Raw genomic sequence first — 22,603 nt, 5'->3', positions numbered from 1 at the left:
AATTTTTTTTCTCTTTTCTTCTGTAGTTCTTTAAAAAGTCATATGAGATCATAGAAGCACTGAATGGCTCAGGTTGCAAGGAACCTTAAAGATCATCTAGCTCCAATCCCACTGACATGGGTTGCCACCCACTAAATCAGGCACTGGATCAGGTTGCCCATGGCCCCATCCAACCTGACCTTGAACACCTTCAGATCCTTTATTCTTCCATCTGTCTAGAAGAAGAGAGTAACCAGTCAAAGAGAAAGGAAGGAGACTGTGCTGTCTTAAGCTTTACATTTACAAAACTTCTAGATAGAAGCTAGTGGCATTAGAAGGAATGTAGTGGCATTTTATTCCATGTCTACAGTAACTTATCCTCTGTGTTACTCTGCTAGTAGAAGAAGCCACCACACATGCTATGCACACTTCATTCTTTTACAAAATATTATTCCTGTCATCATTCTGTTGTTTTTTGTTGTTGTTGTTTTTGTTTGTTTGTTTGTTTTCCTTTAACTGCTTTTGTTTAGGGAAAGAAATAGCACATAAGTGATATTGAAATATTAGGTGCAAGTCTTTGAGTGTACACTTATGCAATGGATTATACCACCAGTCTAAATGTGTGACCCAGTGCTTTTACAGGAAGTTTGTAACAGTATTCTCTGCACTGAAACTCTTGGTAGGATCTCATTCTTTGAAAATAATTTAATCTGTATTATTTAACCACAGATGCAGAACCAGTGAATATATTATTTTATAATTGTCATTCTTATATTTTTTCCTAAAGTCTGGGTTTATTTGCTGTTACTTTTTGCTTTGCAGTATTTCTACAAGAGATTTGCTGCTATGTGCAAACTACTCCACTGCAGTGTAGTCCAGTTCTCTAACTTTGGTTCAAGGCAGCTTCAGTGCTTCTGCCCAACTATCACAGCTGTGGTAATAACATACTTGCCTTGTCAGTTCCTTTTAAATTAGCTCTTTCCAGGAAGGATGTATTTTAGGGACAGCTGGTGGAGTACTAAGCATGGTAACATTTAGTGCTTTTAAATCTTTAGTGGATAGTTTTGCTAAAAGTTGTAAATACAATTGCTTTTCTGGATAAAAATCTCACTTGGACTTCATGGTAAGACCAAATAGAAAAAAATAAAGTAAAATCAGTGGGTCTACAAGGAATCTTTCCTTCGCAGAGATGATTTATCTTTGAAAGCTTTACAGGCACTGATCTTCTAAAAGGGCAGATGACACTAATCCAGATGGACAAGTCTGCCACCACAAATTCAGGTAACACAGCTAAGGCTGCAAGCTTTTCTTGTTCCTCCTGGAGAAAAAGTGTCCGTGGAGAATCAGACATCTGTCTAAATGGTCTCATCACTTATAACAGTCAGTTAGGCTATGCTTACTATAAATGCTCTCTTCGGTCTTGAGAAAAGTTAGAGCTCAGTTAAGCAAAAGTAAGAATGCCTTTTATTTGTAAGCAATGGCAGGGATTTGCTGAGTCGTGTATGAAAAATGAGTCAAGGTGTTGTTTGAGACTTTAATGCTTTTACCCCCTGTTTTATCCACCTACTGCTGAATACTTTGTTTCAGGGATGAGTCTGGTTGTTCATTATCTCCAATGGGTTCTCTGTAAAACCATTAAATAAGTCTTAAAAAGAGTGAACTACAAAATGCTATTTTCTAGTTTGTTATTACTGTCTCTAAATACAGATAGTATTTGTAGATAGGATCTGTGTTTTTTCACTTTCCTATTGCTTTTATTCATAAAAGTGATGGTGCTGATAGATGTACACTTCAGATTACAGGTTCTGGTCAGCTATTTATGCTAGTGAGCATTGTAAGGGAACAGGATTTAGAGGGGTTTGGTAGAGTTTTTTATTTATCTGCTTGGCAAAGGGTCTGACTGCTTTGATTCTAAATGTAAAAAAATTACTATTTCTTTCAAGCATCTCTAGTTTTGTTTTTTTTTTTTTTGCTTTGATTCTAATTTCTCTACACTTTGTTTTTCAAGGTAGCTGTTATTTCTCTGGAGACTTGGAGGGGAAGAGTTCTCTCTCTCTGTCCTTGAGATTTGGTCTGTCACCATTTCTGCTAGCATTAGGGGACGTTGTCATCTTATGATCAGCTTGATTTCTGTCACAGGGAAACAAAATGAAATAGCCATTTTGCAAATAGGTGTCATAGTGTAGAACAATTGAGTTTACCTCTGCTGAGAACCAGAGATGGCAGCTTTTCTGAGAGCACTGATGTGACTGTAGCTTCATGATTATGCTGCCCTCAGTGACAGCATGACTGGATTCCAAGCTTTCTATAAGGATTTTCAGTAGGGTAAGCCTTTTTTGTTTTTAGATTGCAAAAAAGTATTGTGATGTCCAGATAGAAGACATGTAGAAGAGGAAATGTATTCAGTTTCTTCACTACCTCTTTTTTTTCCTTTCTTTATAGGTATCATAAAATAATTACCTTGCTCCCAGCAGGAAAATTTAATATGAATCACTTGCTAGGCCTTACCTTTAATTCCTCTGAAGATTGTCTCTTTGATTTTTTTTCGCTGTTAAGTACTGTGATTACTATTCTGAGATAAATAAGTTACAAGCTTCATACCCAAACTGTTTTGTGATACCAAAAGTCACTTGCCTCAGAAACAGAAGTAGGTACAGGATATTTTATAGTATATGGTAGAAGAGTTTGATGTCTGTATCTCTATACTACTTGTTTCCTCAGCAGCACACTTCTATTTATGGCTTGCTATTCTGCCTAAGTAAGGATTTTTACAGCAAGTTTAGGACCAGAGAGTTAAAAATGTGAAGGCTGGAAGGGGAGAATCACAGAATCACAGAACTGTAGGGGTTGAAAGGGACCTCTAGAGATCATTGAGACCAACCCCCCTGCCAAAGCAGGTTCCCTACACCAGGTCGCACAGGTAGGCGTCCAGGCGAGACTTGAATATCTCCAGAGAAGGAGACTCCACAACCTCCCTGGGCAGCCTGTTCCAGTGCTCCGTCACCTCACCGTGAAGAAGTTCTTACGCACATTCGTGCGAAACTTCCTATGCTGCAGCTGATGTCCGTTTCCCCTCGTCCTGTCTCCACGTACCACTGAAAAGAGACTGGCCTCACCGCTATGGCCGCCACACCTCAGATATTTATAAACCTGGATCAGGTCCCCTCTCAGTCTTCTTTTCTCAAGGCTAAACAGACCCAGTTTACTTAGCCTTTCTTCATAGGGGAGATGCTCCAGGCCCTTCACCATCTTTGTGGCCCTCCGCTGGACTCTTTCCAAGAGATCCCTGTCTTTTTTGTACTGGGGAGCCCAGAACTGGACACAGTACTCCAGATGAGGCCTTACCAGGGCAGAGTAGAGGGGGAGGATCACCTCCCTCGACCTGCTGGACACGCTCTTCTTAATGCACCCCAGAAGGGTGGTAGACAGTGGGAAAAAAAATTAAATATGTGTATTTCTGTATATATAATCCTTATTTGTCAGTGAACTGTTGAGTGAGGTATTCCAAGTTAACCTCTTCCAGCAAGTTTTGTGCTTGCTTTCTAGCAGTTTTATTTAGACCGTGTTTCCTTACGGTTTTTATGAGAATGATGTGAAGCACCGTAAAAAGCCTTACTAGCCATCAAGACAGCTGTGCTTTCTCTTATGTAAAAAAAAAATACTTATTCTCTGATGAAATTCATTCTGATTGATACAGCTGCTGGATACTGGGGGGAAATCTGTGTTTTCTTTGTTTTCCTTTCTGGATGCTTATAAGTAGTTTTGCATCCTTTCTCCATGTTTTCCCAAGAGCTGACTGACCCATGAGAACCTAGTTCTTTTTTTCCCCCCCATTACAAAGATGGTAAAAAATATTTCTTCTTTAAGACTCCTGTATCTTTAAATCTGCCCCAGTGCTCACCATTCACTATGTAGCCAAAACCGGGGTTTTGTGTGATGAAGTGAAAGGACAGTAATTACCTGTAAATAGTTTTTGTGATTCAAGCTACTGAACAGAATTTTACGGAAATATAAAAACATTTTTATTTTTGAGCTAGATGCAACCTGAGTTCAAATTCCTTACGTTCATTTGACCAGGTGCTGAATTGAAAATCTGGTTTTGCTGTGGGAGGCAGTTGAGCTGGTGTGTCAGTTGGTAGGTGCTGAGCAATGGCTTGTGCATCTCTTGTTATATACCTACATATATATGTAAACATTTGTCATAACTGTTATCCTTTTCCTTTTTTCTATCATAAATAGTTTAATCTCAACCCATGAGTTCTGTGGGGTTTTTTTGCAATTCTTCCCTTATTCCACTGGGAAGGGAGTAAGCAAAGGAGTGTGTGGTGCTGAGCTGCTGTTGGATGAAACCAGAACACAGATTCAGCATGACTGCTAGGCTCCAGAGTTTATCAGTCCTCAAAAAACTTTGTATGCTATTTTTTTCAATATCTAGCATTCTTGTCTTTAGCCTGCTATTTTCTGTTATGTTGCATCTATACCCGTGGATACCTATAGAACGGATGCATACAAGGAAACATGTATATTCCTAGTTTCTTTCCTTCTTTCCTCTTCAATGACTCATAAGTAAGCAGAAAAAAAACATGGAAGTGTGCGGCTTTCTGTCATTTGTACTTGAATTTTAGTTAGCTAATATCAGAAATCTTTTTTTTTTTTTCAGTTAAGAATTATATGAATTTATACATTTATGAATCAGTCTGCTTGGAGTTGGAAACAGTGCAAGTGGCTGTAGGAATTAGTGAATATTGTCCATCTCTTAGTCCATGAAAATGGATGTATGCATCAGAACATTAAAAAAAAACAAAAAACTATTTCTTTTAAAAACAAACAAACAAAAAAACTTCAGCTTTGGCAGTTCTGAACTTCCTCAAATGAGAGCATAATTGCATTTTAATAATTCAGACTTAACACGGATAGCAAATTAATAGTCTTTCCAGGTCTGATATTAATTATGTCACTGAAATGGTTTAAGCTTTACTGCTTATTAGCTTTGCTGTATAGCATAAATGTGTTCTGGTTGAGTGTATTAATTTTTGTGTCTATCTAAAACTGGTATTTTAGACTCCAGGAAAAGAATTTACCTGTGACATAAATCCAGTTAAAAATATATTTCTAAATAAAAAACATCACAGACTTATCAATATTTTTATTTATTTATTTTGTATCATGGAGGTGACTAAGCTTGTCCATAATTAACAAATCATGTTACATTTATTTTATGATGGTTCATAAAATCTGCAGTGGAAAGACACTGAAATCTCCTTAGGTGGGTTCTTGGTGGCCCTTTCCTGAGCCCCATTTGTCTTTGATAATATAAGTGTGCCCCTTCAGAGCCATCACAGTCAGTCAGGTTGCTGAGTGTTTTGGAACTTGGATCTTCCACAGCACCCACAATGAATGAACTGAAAATCCATGTGGGGTTTGGAATTATTGAACAACTGGAAATAGAGTGAAGAACTGAATAATAGATTGGGATGAAGCAGGGAGTGGAGACACGGGGCAGTTTTTACGTGTCCAGTCCATATGTTTGTCTGTAGGTATGCAAGCATCCTTTACTGCTCTCTATTCCGTACCATGCTGTATCTTATCAGCTGCCATCATTCTGCCCTTGTTTCTGGGATGCTGGAAAGCTGGGTGCTTTCAAGGACATGGATTTCTCACCACATTATGAAAAGAAAAAGAATGTAGACGGGTCAGTAGTCCTGGACTTATATATAAACCCAGTATATCCTAAGTATAATGTGTATGGAAGTATCATTTCATGACTAAAATACATCTTATGAATCATTCTGCTTTTTTTTTTTTTGCTTTTTTTTTTTGTAAAAATACAGTTCCAATTCACTTTATCCCTTGTGACCAATAACTTTATTATTTGTTCACCTTACAGAGATTGAGGTAAAGATCAAAATTTGAGTTTGAATTTCAGATATAGAAATCTACCAGAAGTGAAACGCAGCATTAACTCAGTATATCCAGTGAAGACAGCTAAAATGCAAGGTCCCATGGGATAAATGGTCACTGAAGACCCTTTTTTGTAATAGATTTATTTGTGAAAGTCTTCTTTGTAACTTCTGTGTAGGGGGAGATTTAGGGGGAGATTTTGTTAAGGAGAATGATAGGAAAAACAAATGTTAATCCTATGCTAAATTAAAGAACTCAAATATACTGGAAGGAATAGGAATTCATTAAGATGTATAAAATATGCGAGACTGCAGAGTCTGTTACGTAGCTGAAATTATGAGAGTTCAGGAGAAAATCACAATGCCTGTAGTTTAATGGAAGATTGACCCTTTAAGAAATTATGTTCAAATAGGTTGGCATATACTCTTAGGAAGATCTTACGCTGTTTTTTGAAAACATTTGTAATTTTCATAAATAGGAATCTCTACTTAAAATGTAAAAGAGGCTAATCAGTGATTATTTGTGTTGCCATAATCCTGAATAGAATTTAATGTTTGTGGTCATTTTCTAGATTAATATTTTTAGTAAAAGTGTGTGCAGTTATGTATATGTTTCTCTGTTTGGGGAAAAAACACAAATTGTATGGGCTCATAACAAACTTTGTTTAAAATTTGTTTTTATGAAGAATCACTGAGTGTATAGAATATACAAAGACTAAAGATATTAATTATAAATGTATAATTCTGCTATTAATTTGAACTGGAAAAATGTCCACTATATTGGGACACTAAGATAAACTGCTGAATATAATATACTGTACACTAAGTGACCTTTTGCATGGTTACATCAAAAAAATTAGAGCAATTTCTTAAACCAAGCTAAAACACAATACATACCTGCTTTAATTATTCATATATATGTATGTCTGTTTTAACAGAGTAATGCAGGTAGGTTAAGTCAAGACTCACTACTCCCAAAGTGATTTTGTCTGCTTCATTATAGATATAATCAGAAAGACAGTAGGATTGAGTTAGCCATAGGAAGTGGGAGCCTGTGGGATGGTGTATGGGGAAGGCAACAGGAGGCTTGCTTTCTCCCTGCTGGGAGCAGCACTCTGTTGTGCAGTCAGGGCTCTATACCTTGCTAGCAAGTTTACAGTCAGGGGAAGAATTCTTGATCTCTGACAGTGTGATGGTTGATACTCACCTCAGAGCTGAAACTGATGCCTCTACATGGAAATCCCCAGAGATGTCTGATGCATCCACTCAGAACTAGCAAAAAAGAAGATTTGTGTTGAAATGGGCAGTTGTGCAACTTAGTCATTGACCTGCATGAAGGGGTAGAGTGCATCCTCGGCAAGTTTGCTGATGATACAAAGCTGGGAGGATTGGCTGACACACCAGAAGGCTGTGCTGTCATTCAGCATGACCTGGACAGGCTGGAGAGCTGGATGGAAAGGAACCTAGTGAGTTTCAACAGGGGCAAGTGCAGAGTAGTACAACTGGGAAGGAATAACCACATGCATCAGTACAGGTTATAGGGGCTCTCCTGCTGAAAAACAGCACTGCGGAGAAGGGCTTGGATGTCCTGGTGGACAGCAGGTTGACAGTGAGCCAGCAGCCTGGCCTTGTGGCCAAGAAGATGGTATACTTGAGTGCATTGAAAAGATATGACCAGCAGGTTGAGGGAGGTAATCCTCCCCTTCTACCCTGCCCCGGTGAGGCCTCATCTGGAGTACTGTATCCAATTTGGTGCTCCCCAGTTCAAGAAAGACAGGAAACTTCTAGAGAAAGTCCAGCAGAGCCCCATGAAGATGATTAGGGGCCTGGAGCATCTCCCATATGATGAGAGGCTGAAAGACCTGGGGCTGAACAGTCCCAGGAGAAGAGAGGACTGAGAGGGGATCTTATCCATGCTTATAAATAGCTAAAGTATTGGAGCCAAGAGGGATGGGACCATGCTCTTTCTGATGGTGCCCAGCAATAGGACAATGGACAGAAAGCACAAAATATAACTCAGGAAGTTCCATCTAATTGTATTACTTTCAGGATGACAGAGCACTGGTACCAGCAGCCTAGAGGTTGTAGTCTCCTTCTCTAGAGAGATTAAAAATCCACCTGGATGCTTTCCTGAGCAAGTTACTGTGCAGAACCTGCTTTAGGAGGGTGTTTGGACTAGTTGATCTCCAGAGGTCCCTTCCAACCCCTACGATGCTGTGATTCTGTGTTATCATTCCTGCTCTTCCATACTTTGCAGAGCACGGACACAAAAACATAACGAACGCTGGTTTTACCACAAAATCTGGTAAAAAAAATCCTAGTCATGATATTTTTTTCAGGCTTACCCAAAGGCAATGCATGGGATAACTCAAGGTCAAAGGTTCGTTAATTTATGATCACTTCTTAAAATCGTTTTGCAGAACAAAAGGCAATCTGTAAACTTGGGTAACCTGGCAGTTTCAGTGACTTGCGCTTTTCCATGTTGTGGATTGGGTACAGAGATTTAAAAATTTATGGACTGAATCTCCCAGCAAGGCATTTAAGTATACCTTGGTTATAGTAGATGCTACATCTTTCTGTTATTTTGTCAAATTACTCTTTGGAGGTTTAAATTAGACCGGTTAGTGTCTTTTGATAGGATGCTCCTAACTCAATTCTCCTATAAAATTCTGGGGATTGGAACTACCTAAGGCCCTGAATTACAGAGTGGGGGGGGAGGATACAGCTTCATTGCTGTTCTGAACAAGTACGTTATTGAAGTTAAATTCCATGACACAAAGTGCATTGGATACACTGTTTCAGAAAAGAAGCAGCTGGGGAAGGTACTTGCAAAGTGACTTCCTTCTTCTGTAGTCTATCAAAGCATTTTTTGCCGTGGTTCCTATAAAATACAGGACTCTGTGGACTACATTTACAAGAACACTGCCTGTATACAATATTTAAACTAAAAAGCTGCGTATTTTACTTTATTCTCCCCAGTAGCATTTTGTAACCTGGCTCCCACTTTTTTGTTCTTTGTCTCATGCTGTATTTTGAGTCTTGAACCATAAAGTGGGATTTCACAAATAATAGAGTAAAAGAATTATTTATGCAAAACTTTTGGTAGGTGTACAGTTCATATTACAGTTAAATTCTACCCTGGCTCACAAAGTTTAATGTGGTTTCATCTGTAAATTAGCTAATCCATTATATTCTGTACAAGTAAGTGGTGTGGTTTTCTAGACTTGTTTGGAAAAAAAAAAAGTCATTGCTATTGTTTGGTATGATGCTCTAGAATATGAGATGCTTTATAAGGCCTAAATCAAGTCAGGTTCTTGAGGCAAAATTATATTTTGTTTTAATTCTTACCAATACTGTACAGAAGAGAGGGATTGTAAGAGAGGGAATTAGAAGAAAAAAAAAAAAAAGAGAGAATTTTGTTGGCGATATAGTTGAGGCTTACACCTTCAATGGTACTGGTGGAATCTGCAGATCTGTAGTAATATTTGACTAGAATTATTATGAACTTTGAAGGTGATAAGGGACATACTAAAACTGAACTTTGAACTTATAGGGAATTGGTGCCTCACTCATTTCATATTGGGGAGTAATCTTGAAATTCTTTATTACTAGGTGAAAAACTGAGAGTATTCCATTTGTTAGCTTCTCCTAAGTAATCTGTAATAAAAGTATCTGAGCAATATTTGAACTCTCCTTCACACTAAACTTTATAGATCTATGATGCTTAAAAGAAAGCAAGCAGTTTACAAGTTACATTAATGCCATCTGAAAGGCAGGTAATTATGAACCAAGTAAGGAAAGAACATCAACAGAAAAGTCTAATATATTTGTGTGAGTCCATGGTGTTTAGTATTCAGTAGTTACTTCATTTCCCAGCTTATTTAATGAAGTATTTTCTTCTGTTTTTTATTTTATAATCGCATGTTGAACACTGCCTGTCTTTTGAGAAGCGCTTGATTATTTACATGTATTTTAGTAATAAGCTTGAAATAGTTCATTTACAGTAGCTGTGCTTTACTTGAGGAGGGCCATCTGTCTTGGCCTTGTGTAAAATATATGATTGTACAATATTAAACTCAGTCCTTCAAGTCCACTTTCATCTATTCTTTGTCAATCTTTTACGTACCTCTTCAGCTAACAATAAAAAGTGTATGTTGTATCTCCTGTATAATTTAACATTTTAAAATTGTATTGAAGCAGAGAAGTGAAAAAATGTCTGCATGATCACATACTTTATTTTCAATGATCAGTATGAAAAGGATGTTGGCTTAGTAGTGAGTAGAGAGACATAGGAGTCAAGCTGCATCAAGGAAAGTCGTGGGAGATGCTTATCAATAGGCTCAAGCTAAAAGGAAGCAGAAAGCTTAGTGTCTGGAATAGTGCCTTAGAGGCAGAGAGAGAAGAACATTATCTCCTTGCTTTCCTGTTGTGTCTAGATGTGGAGAGGCCTGCTTTGACGCAGCTCTCGTGCTTTCCTCCCCTTGCAGGTGAGCTGGGAACCATGCCTTTTCTCCATTTAAAAAACTTACAATTAATACTCTACATTTAAGGATTTGAAGGGGTTACTGTTATAGTAGCTTAAACCCAGTGCTTGTTTCTTCATCTCTGAAAATGGTAAAAACACTTTTAAATGTTTTTATTTGTTGTGGGTTTTTTTATTAATAGATCTGAGTTGAGTGAACTTGGTGTTCTAGAAAGACACAAATTATCATGGTCAACTTCAACCCTGTAATTATAGCATCTTTGTCTTAACGTATCCAAAGTTCCCACAGCCCAGTCAAGTACCGTATAGATTTAGGTGAACTAAGCATGCAGGACATCCTGTGACTTTTCTGAGAGCGTTTTTTCAGGTATATCTCCAGAAACTCCTTTGCATGTAGCTTTTTTTCGTGAATTTTCAGCATTTCCTCAATCAGGAACACTTTATTTCATAACCAACCAACCATACAAATGCAAAACTTCTACCTTCTGTGAGTGAGTGGTCTCCTAAAATACAAAAATGGAAGATGATGGTAAATGTTGTGTACCAATGGGCATCTTCATTATGTGTCATGGCCAACAGAGCTGTAATGGCACTGTAAATGGCAATTTGTCTAGTGTGTGAGGGTGAAGAATGAGGGTTTTCTGTCATAAATTTTTATTGGTATTTACTAAAGGTACTTCAGTGAAAGTATTCAAACTCACTTCATAGGCAGTCAAAGTGGAAATGAGGGAAGTAGCCTTCCGTAAGAAAAAGCAAGAATTATACTTTATTTTCTGAATTTTGTTTTGGTGTTTTTGTTTTTTTGTTGTTATTGTTTGTTTGATTGCTCGTTTGTTTGCTTGTTTTCTTTCCTAGGAAGTTTAGTGGAGATCTCTAGATTCCTTGTTAAAATACTTCTTGCATGATTATGTATTAAATTAATTTTAAGTAATTTTTAAATAATCATTTTGATGACTTTTCAATTTATTAGGGCATTTCTCTAAATCTTTTTTATAGTACTGTAAGTACTGTTGCTGTGCATAATTGTACAAGGGTTGAAGTCATTGCAGGGTGGAAATGGAATTTGAGTTGTACTACCTGAGCCTTTCGTTAGAGTGTTTTTCTTCCTTTGAAAATAAAACATGTATTAATAGGGATTAGAGGGCCAAGGTTCCTCTACTAAGATAGATCTTTTCTTTGGCATATTAGATCTCTGAGAAATTCTATACCATCAAAAATATCTTTATTAATATTACTTTGTTAAAGTTGCTTGGTAATCTCACAGAAACAAAGCTGATTAGGTGTATTAGGTGTGCTGTATTACTGTGGTAGAATTGTCTATGAGAGAAGCAACCCTCCATACTGATAACAAAAGTCAGCACTCTTCTTCAAATAGGGGTAATTATTTTGAGTATTCGGTGGCCATAACCGAAACAGAGTAATTGACCTCACAGAAGTAGTAATATTAGTCTGATACTTTGAAGTTGGAATTATGCAGTTGTCTTAAATTTGTACTAGTAACTGAAGTTACTGCCTGTACAACTAAGTGCATCTGAACATTTAATAGAAAATAAAAATGTATGGAAAGAAAATATATAATCAAAAATTACAGAATTGTCCCATAGTTTCTCAAGGTGCAGTTATTCAGCTATTTAGTTAACAGCATGCTGGATAACTGCTTTCACTGAAACGATTGCTAAAACGAAACAACAGGACAGACTGCAAGCAAAGAGTTCTTGTCTCCTCTTTCCAGTTTCCAATGTGGAATGCTCTGCCTTCCAGAGCTATTAATTAAGTTAACGTACATTTTGACATAATGAAACTCTGAACTTCCATGTGATTCATCTCTGTATTCAAGATGAAGAGTATTGGTTTTTTTTTCCTTTTCCCATGCTCCTCTCTATAGAGTGCAGATGAGATTTCTGTTTAACATCTGCTGAAATCACTGAAAGGTTTTTCACTGATTTCAGTAGAAACTGGATTAAGCAGGTTTTGTCTTTGAACTTTGTCCTTAACAGAAAGAACCTCTTTCCCTTTGACTTGGCATTTAATGGCATACTACCTATTAATTTTCAACAATCAAGGCAATGAGAGTATTATCATCAAGAGATAGAAAAATAATATATGATTCGTCTTCAAACCGCCTTCCTTTGAATTGAATCTGCTGAAAAGCAAGAGTGCAAGCAAACACTAGAATAGCAGACAGGTCTTTGCAAGATTGGAGCCTGATCTTCAAAGTTTATCTATATTCTAAAACTTTATTTGTGTTTTATTGTTCAGAAATTAAAACAAATATGAATTGTTTACGCATTCCTCTGATGCTCTATATATTGTTAGTTATTTTTATGAAGGTTATGTCCTTAGCATTGTTAATATATACGTTAATTGTTTCCTGTGATGTTTAGTATCCTTGATCTGCATACACTACTCTTCATACTCACAGTTCCATTAACGAAGTGGGAATAGAATTTGTACCTACATGCAACTTTTTAAATCCGTAGTTTCTTTCTTTTTCCTTTACTTCTTCTAACAGAGATTATTTATTAATATTACTTTTCAGAAAAAACAAAGAACAAAGGATCTGTCCCAGCTGTTTCATTCATACAATCCATATGATCATAAGGTAAGGAAAAATATGCTATCTACATTTGTTATTAAGAATAATTCCAAACATCCGTGATAATTATATTTTATGTTTATGCAAAAATGAAAGAAAATCGAAAATTGAAGGCATTCATGTTACTTAAATTATGCTGTCGTATGAATGATTTTTTGTTTCTTCAAGTCAAGCTTGAAAAACTGCATTTTCTGACTTCTGGAATCAGTAACTTGCTTTAACCTCTTAGAAGTATAATTTATAGATTGTCGATAAATTGTGCAAAGTGACCATGTGTGATATCTGATTTCTTTCTTTTTTTCTCTCTATTCAGAAGCTATGTTATTCCTGAATATCATACTTAGACTGTTGTGTCAGTTAGGCCTAGAGATGTATGATACTAATGAATTATCTGTTGATTCTGAAGCTATCACTGAAAGATGCTGTTTTGCTAACAGCCTCCTGGTTGTCTGGGAGAAAAGAAAAAGTAGTTGTTGTCACTATAATTTGATCCTTGTTTGTAAAGTCTGTGAACCCCGAAAGACTGGAACCATTGTTTGCTGCATCTTGTATCACAGGGGTAAGAAGGCAAGATCACTTCCCAAAGAGTCATGCAAGGTGAAGTAAAAGAACTAAAGCTGTTACAAGGAGATTTTGGAGTACCAGGAGACAGAGACAATAAAATCAGGTTGAAAGGCAGCCATTACAACATTTCTGTGGTGCCAGTAGTCATAATGCTTTTGTGTAGACATTATGAGAAAGAATGCTTTAAACAGTTTGAAGAGAGAGTTAAGAAAACTTGTAAATATTTTCAAGGAGTTTGTCCAGTCTTGGATCCACCTGTGGGCATGCTTTTTTAGGCAAGTACAGATTCTTTAACAATTTGTCAGCAGTATGACATCACTGTCTTTGCTTCTGTTTTGCAAAGCATGTGCCATTTTGTAAGTGTACATGTGTAACTATACAGTGGAAAAAAGAGCTGAGTTTTATATCTGGGGGAAGAAGACAGCAGAAGAGTGTATGTATGCACGTCTATCTGTATGTATGAACACATGGGAAGTGTGTGTATAGCTATACAAACAGCTGTGAGAAATAAATACATTCTCTATATATCAGTGGATTAAATTCATCAGACAGGCTGTTGCTACAAGAGTTCCACAGTTACCACCTACTTTGGCATTTACAGTTTCAAAAAAAAAAAAAAGAAAGAAAGAAAAAGTTGTCAAACAGTCGATATTCTGCAATTTTATATTATTAATTATGTATCATTTCAAGTGAAATCCATCTCTTTGAAGTATTTTCTGTAGATCATCTTTGATTGTCTGTGAGACCTGATAAAGCAAAAGTTAAGGACCTATGAAAATAGATAAATATGAAGCATAAAGGACATTAGTGTGCCAAGATTTTGAACAGGATTGTTATTTTTTTGAGTTGAAGCTGATAAAGTTAAATGTAATAGTAAGAAAATTAATATCTAATAAGGAGAGGCAACTGATGATCCAGAAGCTTTGTTATTCTTCTCCGTATTGAAATTCTCCTGTGTCAAACCCTTGTTATTCATAGAACAAGGAAATTCCATTATTCTTTTATTAGCACTTTCAATGGACCTTGGCCATTTGTAACTCCTGCTGCCTTCCTGCTCATATCCTTTGTGGCATTATATCAAAGTATCCTCAGATGATTTTGGCTTGAGTTGTGAAGACTTTTGCACTCTTTACAAATTAGTCATCAGGTAATGTGGAATTGAATAGAAATGCTTGGATATATTCCCTTTTGATCTTTGTCTTAGGACATATAATAAATTATTAAAAATAGCCCAATTGTCTGATGAGTGGTTTTGACGCTCCCTTCTTTTGCCGTTTCCAAAGCACATTCCACATATACATCGAGAACAAAAGGAAAAATAATTAAAAAAAAAAAAAAAAGCAGGACAAATGGAATAAAAAAAATTCCAATTTTCCATTTGACAGGAAAGGTTTTCCTTCTGGTAATTGCTTCCTATTTGTGATGGTCGACTCATTTCAGGCTTCTTGCTTTGTGCTGTTCATTTTCACCTTAGTTGCCCACTTCACAATTGTTGCAGTCCAGGGAATGTAATCAACATTAACAGCAATCAATGTTAGTTGAAAATACAGACATTTCAAGTAGAGATCTGTTTTACTAGTTTTACTCAAATTCTGTTTATCTGATTAAATATCACACAAAGGATTGGATTTTGGAGGGATTGTTACTTTGTAGATTATTTTCAATAAGTGCAACGAGGATATTTTGCTTTATGAAAGTACTGGTGATCCAGAATCATGATGTGAATTAATTGCAGTACTGACTAACTTTTTTCTTGGTTGGTTAAAAGCCTTTTCTCCGAGTCCCATTCTGGAGGGGGGAGGGATAAACTTAAGGGTAAGTTGGCTTGGTTGTAGTAGTTAAAACAGATGAAATAAAATGATTGAAACAGAACAGTCTACCAAGCAATGATAGAATTTCATGCTTTTAGTGATGGGGTATCACATAGGAAAGAGAAAAACTAATCAGAAAAAAGTTCATTCTTCCAAGTTCGTGCTTCACTCACTAAACCAGAAAATGATGTTTTGATGGAGTGACCACACTAACCTTACATACCTTACTTTATGCTTGGTCAGAAGACTGATAGAGATAGCAGCTATTTCTTGAAATTTTTATTCAGAAGAAGAAGAAGAGAGGGAAAGCAAGAGTTTTCTTTTCCTTCCATTTCTTCTGTGTAGTCTTGTCATATACCTAACTGAGGCCTCCGTTAAGCAGCAAAGGAGCAGGACTGTTCTTCCATGCCAAAGAGGTGGAAATGTGGGAGAAAATCTGCACCTGCTGATAACAGAGGAAGAGTAGTTACGCTCCTGCATTATTTAATTCATAAATGTGTGTACTTTACTTGCCTTTGTCATTGGCTAGATGAAATCATAGAATAGCAAACCTCAAAAACTGCCTTTCAGTTGTGTTCTTATCCAGGGGGATTTGGTCCTGTTCTGTTCCACCCAGTGTCAATGTGGTGTTACAGAGCCTATGGGTCCTCCAAAAACTGTGCCTTCCACAGAGCTTGTTGTAGCATCAGTCTGGAATGGGTAGGAAATGTCTTGAACTGTTGATGTAAAACATATGAAAAGTTCCCTTTTCTTCTAAAATGTATGCTTTCTAAAGCTGAATAATTATTTTGAAAATGCTGATATATTTCTTGGTTCTTAAAAACCATTCCAGGTAGATGTTTGACATCTGTTCAATCTTATTTCAGGATGTATAATAACATTGTATTCTATTTGTAGACACTGCCATTCCTTCTTCTGAAATACTTACTTTTTCCTGTGTTTATGTAGAGTAGAAATATCAACTTGCTTTCTTAAGAGTCAAGTTCTGGCTGGTGTCTATTCCTCTAGCTATCTGTAGAGCAGCTCTTCTGATAACATGTACAGTTTATCCTTCTCTAGCACAATCAGAAAGGTAAGATACAAATGAGACCCTCATAAAGTCTACCAACCATGGTTTAAGTGAATTAAATTTAAAAAAGAATTATATGTGAGAAATGTTCTTTTTTACCTTTAGCCATTCTCTGGCCTGTTGTCTAATAGCTCGTTCAATGGAAAGTTGTTTGCATACAAGTAAGTCATTCCAACTGAACCTTTCTTGTGTGCATACTGAGAGCTATCACGCTGCACACCTCAAGAATTTTATTCTGTCTGCTATGGATGTTTAAATTCCGTGGTATCTTCCAAATGGTGTTAGCCTTCTGAAACTTGGTCCTATTTTGATAGCAGGTTACTTGATCAACACAACAGGTTTGAGGAGCTTGATATGAGCTTCAGGATCCAGTACATGGAAAGCATCCAGATTCACCATCAAAGAATCTAGTTCCTTTTTTCTTTCTGTTGAATGAGTAAGTATTCAGTCTGGTCCTGGAGCAGATGTTTAAAATGATAATCCTCAATTCCTGCTCTGCAGAACACTGTTTATACTTACAAAAACCAGAATATAGCACAACTGCTGTTCATTTTGTTGCTCTGCCCTCTTCAGAGGATAGCCTAGAATAGAGACCTCAGGACACATCCATCTTTGCACTAAGCTCCTGCAGTGAGAAATCCTCCCTGAACTGTGCTTCAAACTCAGCTCTGGATTTCTTTCTTTTTGCAGTCTGAATTTGTTTCAATAGGAATAGGACATGAGCTCTGAAAAAATAAGGTCATGCAGTGCATACAGTGCTAGTGGGCTATTATAGCATGCTCTGGATCCAACCAAATAAGAAATAGTCCATGTTTGCATCATTTGAAAGGAGTTTTTTGAGAGAATTCTTTCCCTGCTAAAATTGCTCAGGATTAAAAAAAATGACTATTCCAGGAGATGAGCTCTAATAGATGCAATGCTAATCAATTAGTCGTAAAATCTTAAAGCTTCACACTTTAAAATGTTCCATATTAATGTTACAGAAACGTTAAAACTAGAGCTAGAACTTCACAGACAATGCCTGTGTGATTGGCAACTTATATGGACTATTGTATTGTGACTATTGTATTGTGGCACGCAATTAAGTGACAGAAAGCTGTCTCTTTTCTTTCTTTTCTCTCTTTTTCTTTTTTTTCTTTTTTTTTTTAGCTCTTAACCTGGTATACACTTTGGGCTAGGGTGGGAGCTGCTCTTACATTTGTTGGGCTTTGGTAAATGTAGAAATGATCATACCTGGCTCAAGGAAGATTAGCATGAAGATTCTGCAAAACTCAAAGGTGAGGTGCTACTGGCTGCTGTCCTTTACAAATTTGCTGTGAGAATTGTTTTCAAGCAATTATTTCAGTAGTGCACTTAGTCTTGCTCCTGTTTATAACTAAGTAAACTTTAATGTCAGCAGCCTTAAATCTGTGGTTGCAGGGCATTCTTTTCTTCTGCAGGGTTCTGTAGCTGCTCTGGAGAGGGCTGGCACTGGGAACCAGTGAAACTGACTTTGCCATGGTGTGCAGAAACAGGAGTGGAAGTTGAGATTTTATGAGACCGATTTCCCTGCTTGTGAAGTCCTTCCTTTTGTTTTTCCTTTGTGTTTGGGGAAGCTGGACCCTCTCTGCATTCTTCACAAAGAAGCAAAATTGAATTTCTGATGCTCGCTGAAAGAAGCAAATCTAAATGCCTCATTCTTGGCTAGCATTCTAATGGCAGGCATCACTGTCTGCTCTAACTGCTTTGTTAGCTGGATCCTGAGAGCTGCTTCTGAAGATATGCCTGCACTGTGGTGTGACTTGATTACATGAGAGGACGTGTAAATGGAAATGTTGGACAGCTTGTAGAGTTGCAGGTGTTGCTATGAGAGTATCTAATTGAAAGAAGCTAGTGAAAAATTACAGCACTGTTGTGGTATTAAACATATTTGGCTGATGAGATTTACTAGTTTCAGTAATCTTTGCTCTTATCTCTGTGATAATTCCTTATTTCCCAGGCTTTGCTGTCTTCTGTTTCTTTATTGCTGAACATAGGTGATGTTTCACTGACACTGGTATCTGGAGGTTGTCTTGTTTCATCCAAAATAGCAATAACATCACATCGATGTTTGGTTGTTGCTGAGCAATGAGAGAGCATCTGGGGCCAGGCCACTCAGTGAGGCAGAACTGATGGTGTGGCAGCAGGAGCTGGGTGCAGCCAGGACAGTGCCTGAGTTAGACCAGGGGTTGTTCTGTACTCCAGGACACCAGGCAGAGGGCTGCTGTGGTGAGACCTGGTGGTGCTGGCAGTCATGCAGTGATATTGTTGCTGTGCATCGAGTGGCAAGTAATTGCATTGCAGCTATGTATCTTGTCATCGCTGCTCTTCTGTTCCCATCTTCCTCTTCTTAGTAAATAGCTTTTATCTCAATCCATGAGCTCTATTTTGTTTCCTGTTCTCTCCCTCATCCCACCTGGGGGCAGGGGTTCTTGGACAGACAGCTGCATGATGCTGAGCTACTGTTGGGGTGAGCTTCAGCAGAAGTGTTCAGTAAGCCAGGTTTGGGTGCTTTTAGAAGTATGGGGACTGGCAATTACACAACTGCTAAAAAAATATGAGCAATTCTTGGCAATTTTTTAAGCAAGAGAGAAAGAAATTTGTTCTGAGATTTTTCAGGTAATGACTTGGGTATATGATTCTGAAAAATAACAAAAATCCCTTTAAACTACTTTGCATTTATTTGAAGAACAGCATTATACTAAATCATAAGGCAACTGTGAGTTTGCAGAGACTGTGATACAAGCCACAGTTTGAATTTCCTAATGCAGGTGCTTTGAGTTGTTCTGTGAGATGAAAATACTTTCCAGATTATTGCTGAAAAGAAACAGAGCCTTTTGCTATCTCCTGCCTCAAGATAGATTGTAGTTTTCATGTGATAGCTCAGATGGCAGATACAACCACGTTTTATGGAAATATTCTTGTTGTAACCTGCATCCATTCTTCTCTTTTCCCGTCCCTCATGCTTAGAACTGCTTTTTGGAAGAGATTGCATAAAGCTGTTTTGTGCTCTTGATAGGATGTAAGGCTTCAAAGTAAGCTGCTGAAAGAGAAAAGCAATTTCTATTTGGAAGAGTAGTGCAGTGGCCTTGTGCTAATGGCATACTTGAACATTACTTGATGATAAGGAAGAAAATCTAATGGCCTGAAAAGCTGCTATTTTTTTTTTTTTAGCTTGACTCTTAGCTGTATTGAAGTTTATGCAATCTGTAACACAAAGAAAACTAATATATAGACAGCTTAGAAATAGCTGTTCAAATACCAGGAATTGTTTTAGGGGTTTGGGAGTAGAAACAAACAAACAAAAAGGCAGTGGGATGAAAGTGCTTACTTCTCTATTGAATAGGCTGTATAGGAAAAGATATATCTGCTGTCTTAATTCTGTAGCTGAAACGTTGAGATAAAAGACATGCAATGTCATTTGAGGTGTATCATGCCCAAAAAGAAAAAGGAAATAAAAGCAGGTAGCGCATATGTGCTTAACGCTGCAGGTAAAATTCTATTCGGCGCTATTAACTTTTCCTGTAATTCAGTGTTTAAAGCATCAAACCCATCTGATGCTAACTGAATTGTTTGGGATTGTTACCTCAGTTACCACTCAAAAGGGAAGCTTTTGCTTTTTTAGCTTAAATAGATGCCTCTATGTCTTTCTACAGTGTAATTAACAGTAGCTTGTAAATTCACATTTTCATTTGTAGGTAAAGGTTATGCTTCGTGATGAGGCATAGACTTAGATATTTTATAAGTTATCACAGATATTATGGAAATATTTTTTATTAGTGATCTTTAGAACGGTTAATGAAATACACTGATGACATCCACACATTCTCCCTACTTACTCCCATGTAAAAACACTCTGGAAAATGTAGGAAAGAGTAAAATATAAAAGTGATCACAGAAAAAAAACAACGTCATGAAAAAATGTGACCAAAGTAAAATAATGTTTCAGAAGTTTCTAATATAAATTGCAGTTTGACGAGGGCAGTTTAATAGTGAAAACAAGTTCTGCACACATCATTTTGCATAGCACAAGTAAGTCTTTCTCCGTATGACTGTGGTTGTATCCAAGTTAGAGTCTTACTTTTTGGACAATTGGTTAGATCAAAGTGACATTGACAAGTAGGAGAGACTGTGAAGAATAGCAACAGAACTAATTATTTGGGGTTTGTTATCCTGGGTGGGAAAAAAGTAAATTAATACAGCTTTCATCTGTGGCAGTTGCACAAGATACACAGCATTTCAACTGAATCATGAAAATGATGTCATTTACTTCACAGTTTTTCTCCCTGATAAAACATGCAAATGCTAGTATAGCAGATTGCCTAAAATAAGCATTTTCTACCTCTAAAAATACTGAATTATAAAGTGATGGACAAGATTTATAGGACATCAAGTATCTGTCATATCAACTCAGACAGAACAAGTGACTTGGGGCACATTAATCCTCTTGTTGCTTTACAAAGAGAGGCATTGCCTTTCTTTGCATGTCTCTTTCACCTGTATAGCTTGTCCATCATAACTGTGATACTGACACAGAAGTATGAAAAAGAAAGGTATTTCTAGTTTTCTAAAATTAGTTTCTGTAAAACCTTGAAGGCGCAAAAAGTAAACAGCCATGTTAAAATTTCTTCCAAACTCTGATCTTTCTCTAGCAGTGAGATGGAATATGTAACTAATGGTCTGTGGCCATATGAAGTTCAGATCAGGTTCAAGTATCTTTCCTTCCCCTACTTCCTAACATCCCCTTTTACTTATATTTCTCCGTCCCTGTGCAGTATGTAGTGGATTAGATTTCTCAATTGTAAGACAAGGGGGAATGGTTTAAACTAAAAGAGAGATTTAGATTAGACATTAGGGGGAAATTTTTCACTCAGGGTGGTGAGGCACTGCAGCAGGGTGACAGGGTGCCAAGAGAAGCCCCATCCCTGGAGGTAATCAAGGCCAGGCTTGATGAGGCCCTGGGTAGCCTGATCTAGGGGGTGGCAGCCCTTCCCACAGCAGGAGGTTAGAATTAGATGGTCTTTAAGCCCAAGCCATTCTATGATTCTATTAATTACCTTTTACTTTTTCTCATTTTTCCCTTTCCTTCTTTCTTTATTCTGCTATGGCTTCTCTCCCTAAAAAAATCTTTTTCTTCCATGCAGTCTTTTTTTTCCTCCTGTTTCTTCCTACCTATTTTTGTTTAATATCTTCTTGAGGTTTTAATGTTGTATTCTCTCTCCATTTACTTTCTATCACTTGCCCTTCCATCCATATCAACTGCCCTTCCGTTGCTGGTTTTTTGTTGGTGGTGTTTTTTTCTTAATATGGATCCCAGTATTTCTACAGATGTACTTTATGATGATATTAAAAGGAGTGAGGGAATCAGTGTCACTTTTTGAAGAGGAAGTGCAGCATGTACTGTGCAGTATGGTAAGAACCAACCCACAGGGACATGAGATTATTGTTGATAATGATGTTCTTCTCTCTTCAAAAATGTAAACTTTGATGATGACCGAAATGTTCTTATGACCAAGCTCTTCCAAGCTTGTTTGTTTTTAATTAATTACATATGTGGAGACTCAAATTTGGAAACTTCCCTAATGAATGTGTTAACTGACTTTACCTTTTGTCCACCAACTTTTTGCTGGAGGCAAAACAAAGTTCAGAGCGTTACCCAGGCAGGCGTCAATGCTTTTATCTGGGATATAATTGGTCTTTCTTGCATGGAGTGAGCATATTATGTTTACTTATCTTTTTTCTTACTTCTATTTAACAACTTCATTAAAAAAAAAAATAAATCACTGATGTAAAGCAGTGAGGCTGGCATATATTCACTGGCTTTGTGTCTGACAATAAAAAGTGTGGAAATGTGGATCTACTTATCCTTTCTTAACATTGTTCTGCATAGGTTTGAACACACCTGTACACACAAGTCTTAAAAAATTTGAACTGAAATTGATTTCAGGTATCAGCCAAAAAGAGTCTGATTTCAAGTAAGTTAGAGAAGAATGAGATCACATTTTTCCCAATCTATAAAAGCTCATTTCTGTTTTTTGGAACTAGAAGTATTGTCTGTACTATATTCCACTTAACAAAGAGAGTGAAGAAAAGTTAGTTACCATATGGTGAAAAAAGATAAATTCTGGTAGGATGGCCATGTTGAAGTATAAATTTAATTTGGCCTTTAGATTGTTCTATGCA

The 22,603-nt window shown here is 37.0% G+C and overlaps 1 protein-coding gene across 2 annotated transcripts in view; it reads left to right on the top strand.

Moving 5' to 3' along the window:
- CDKAL1 (CDKAL1 threonylcarbamoyladenosine tRNA methylthiotransferase) overlaps positions 1-22,603 on the top strand; it is a 367,634-nt gene that overhangs the window by 268,897 nt on the left and 76,134 nt on the right. For both annotated transcript variants that reach the window (XM_085220113.1, XM_085220114.1), the window contains one exon: positions 12,902-12,964. In XM_085220113.1, the coding sequence (XP_085076239.1) occupies positions 12,902-12,964 (63 nt within the window). The remainder of the gene's footprint in view (positions 1-12,901; positions 12,965-22,603) is intronic.

Source organism: Meleagris gallopavo, chromosome 3 (genome assembly GCF_905368555.1).
Source record: "Meleagris gallopavo chromosome 3, MGAL_WU_HG_1.1, whole genome shotgun sequence".
Taxonomy (NCBI): Eukaryota; Metazoa; Chordata; class Aves; order Galliformes; family Phasianidae; genus Meleagris; species Meleagris gallopavo.
The sequence above is the reverse complement of the archived record's forward strand: the minus strand, read 5'-3'. Positions and strand labels throughout refer to the sequence as shown.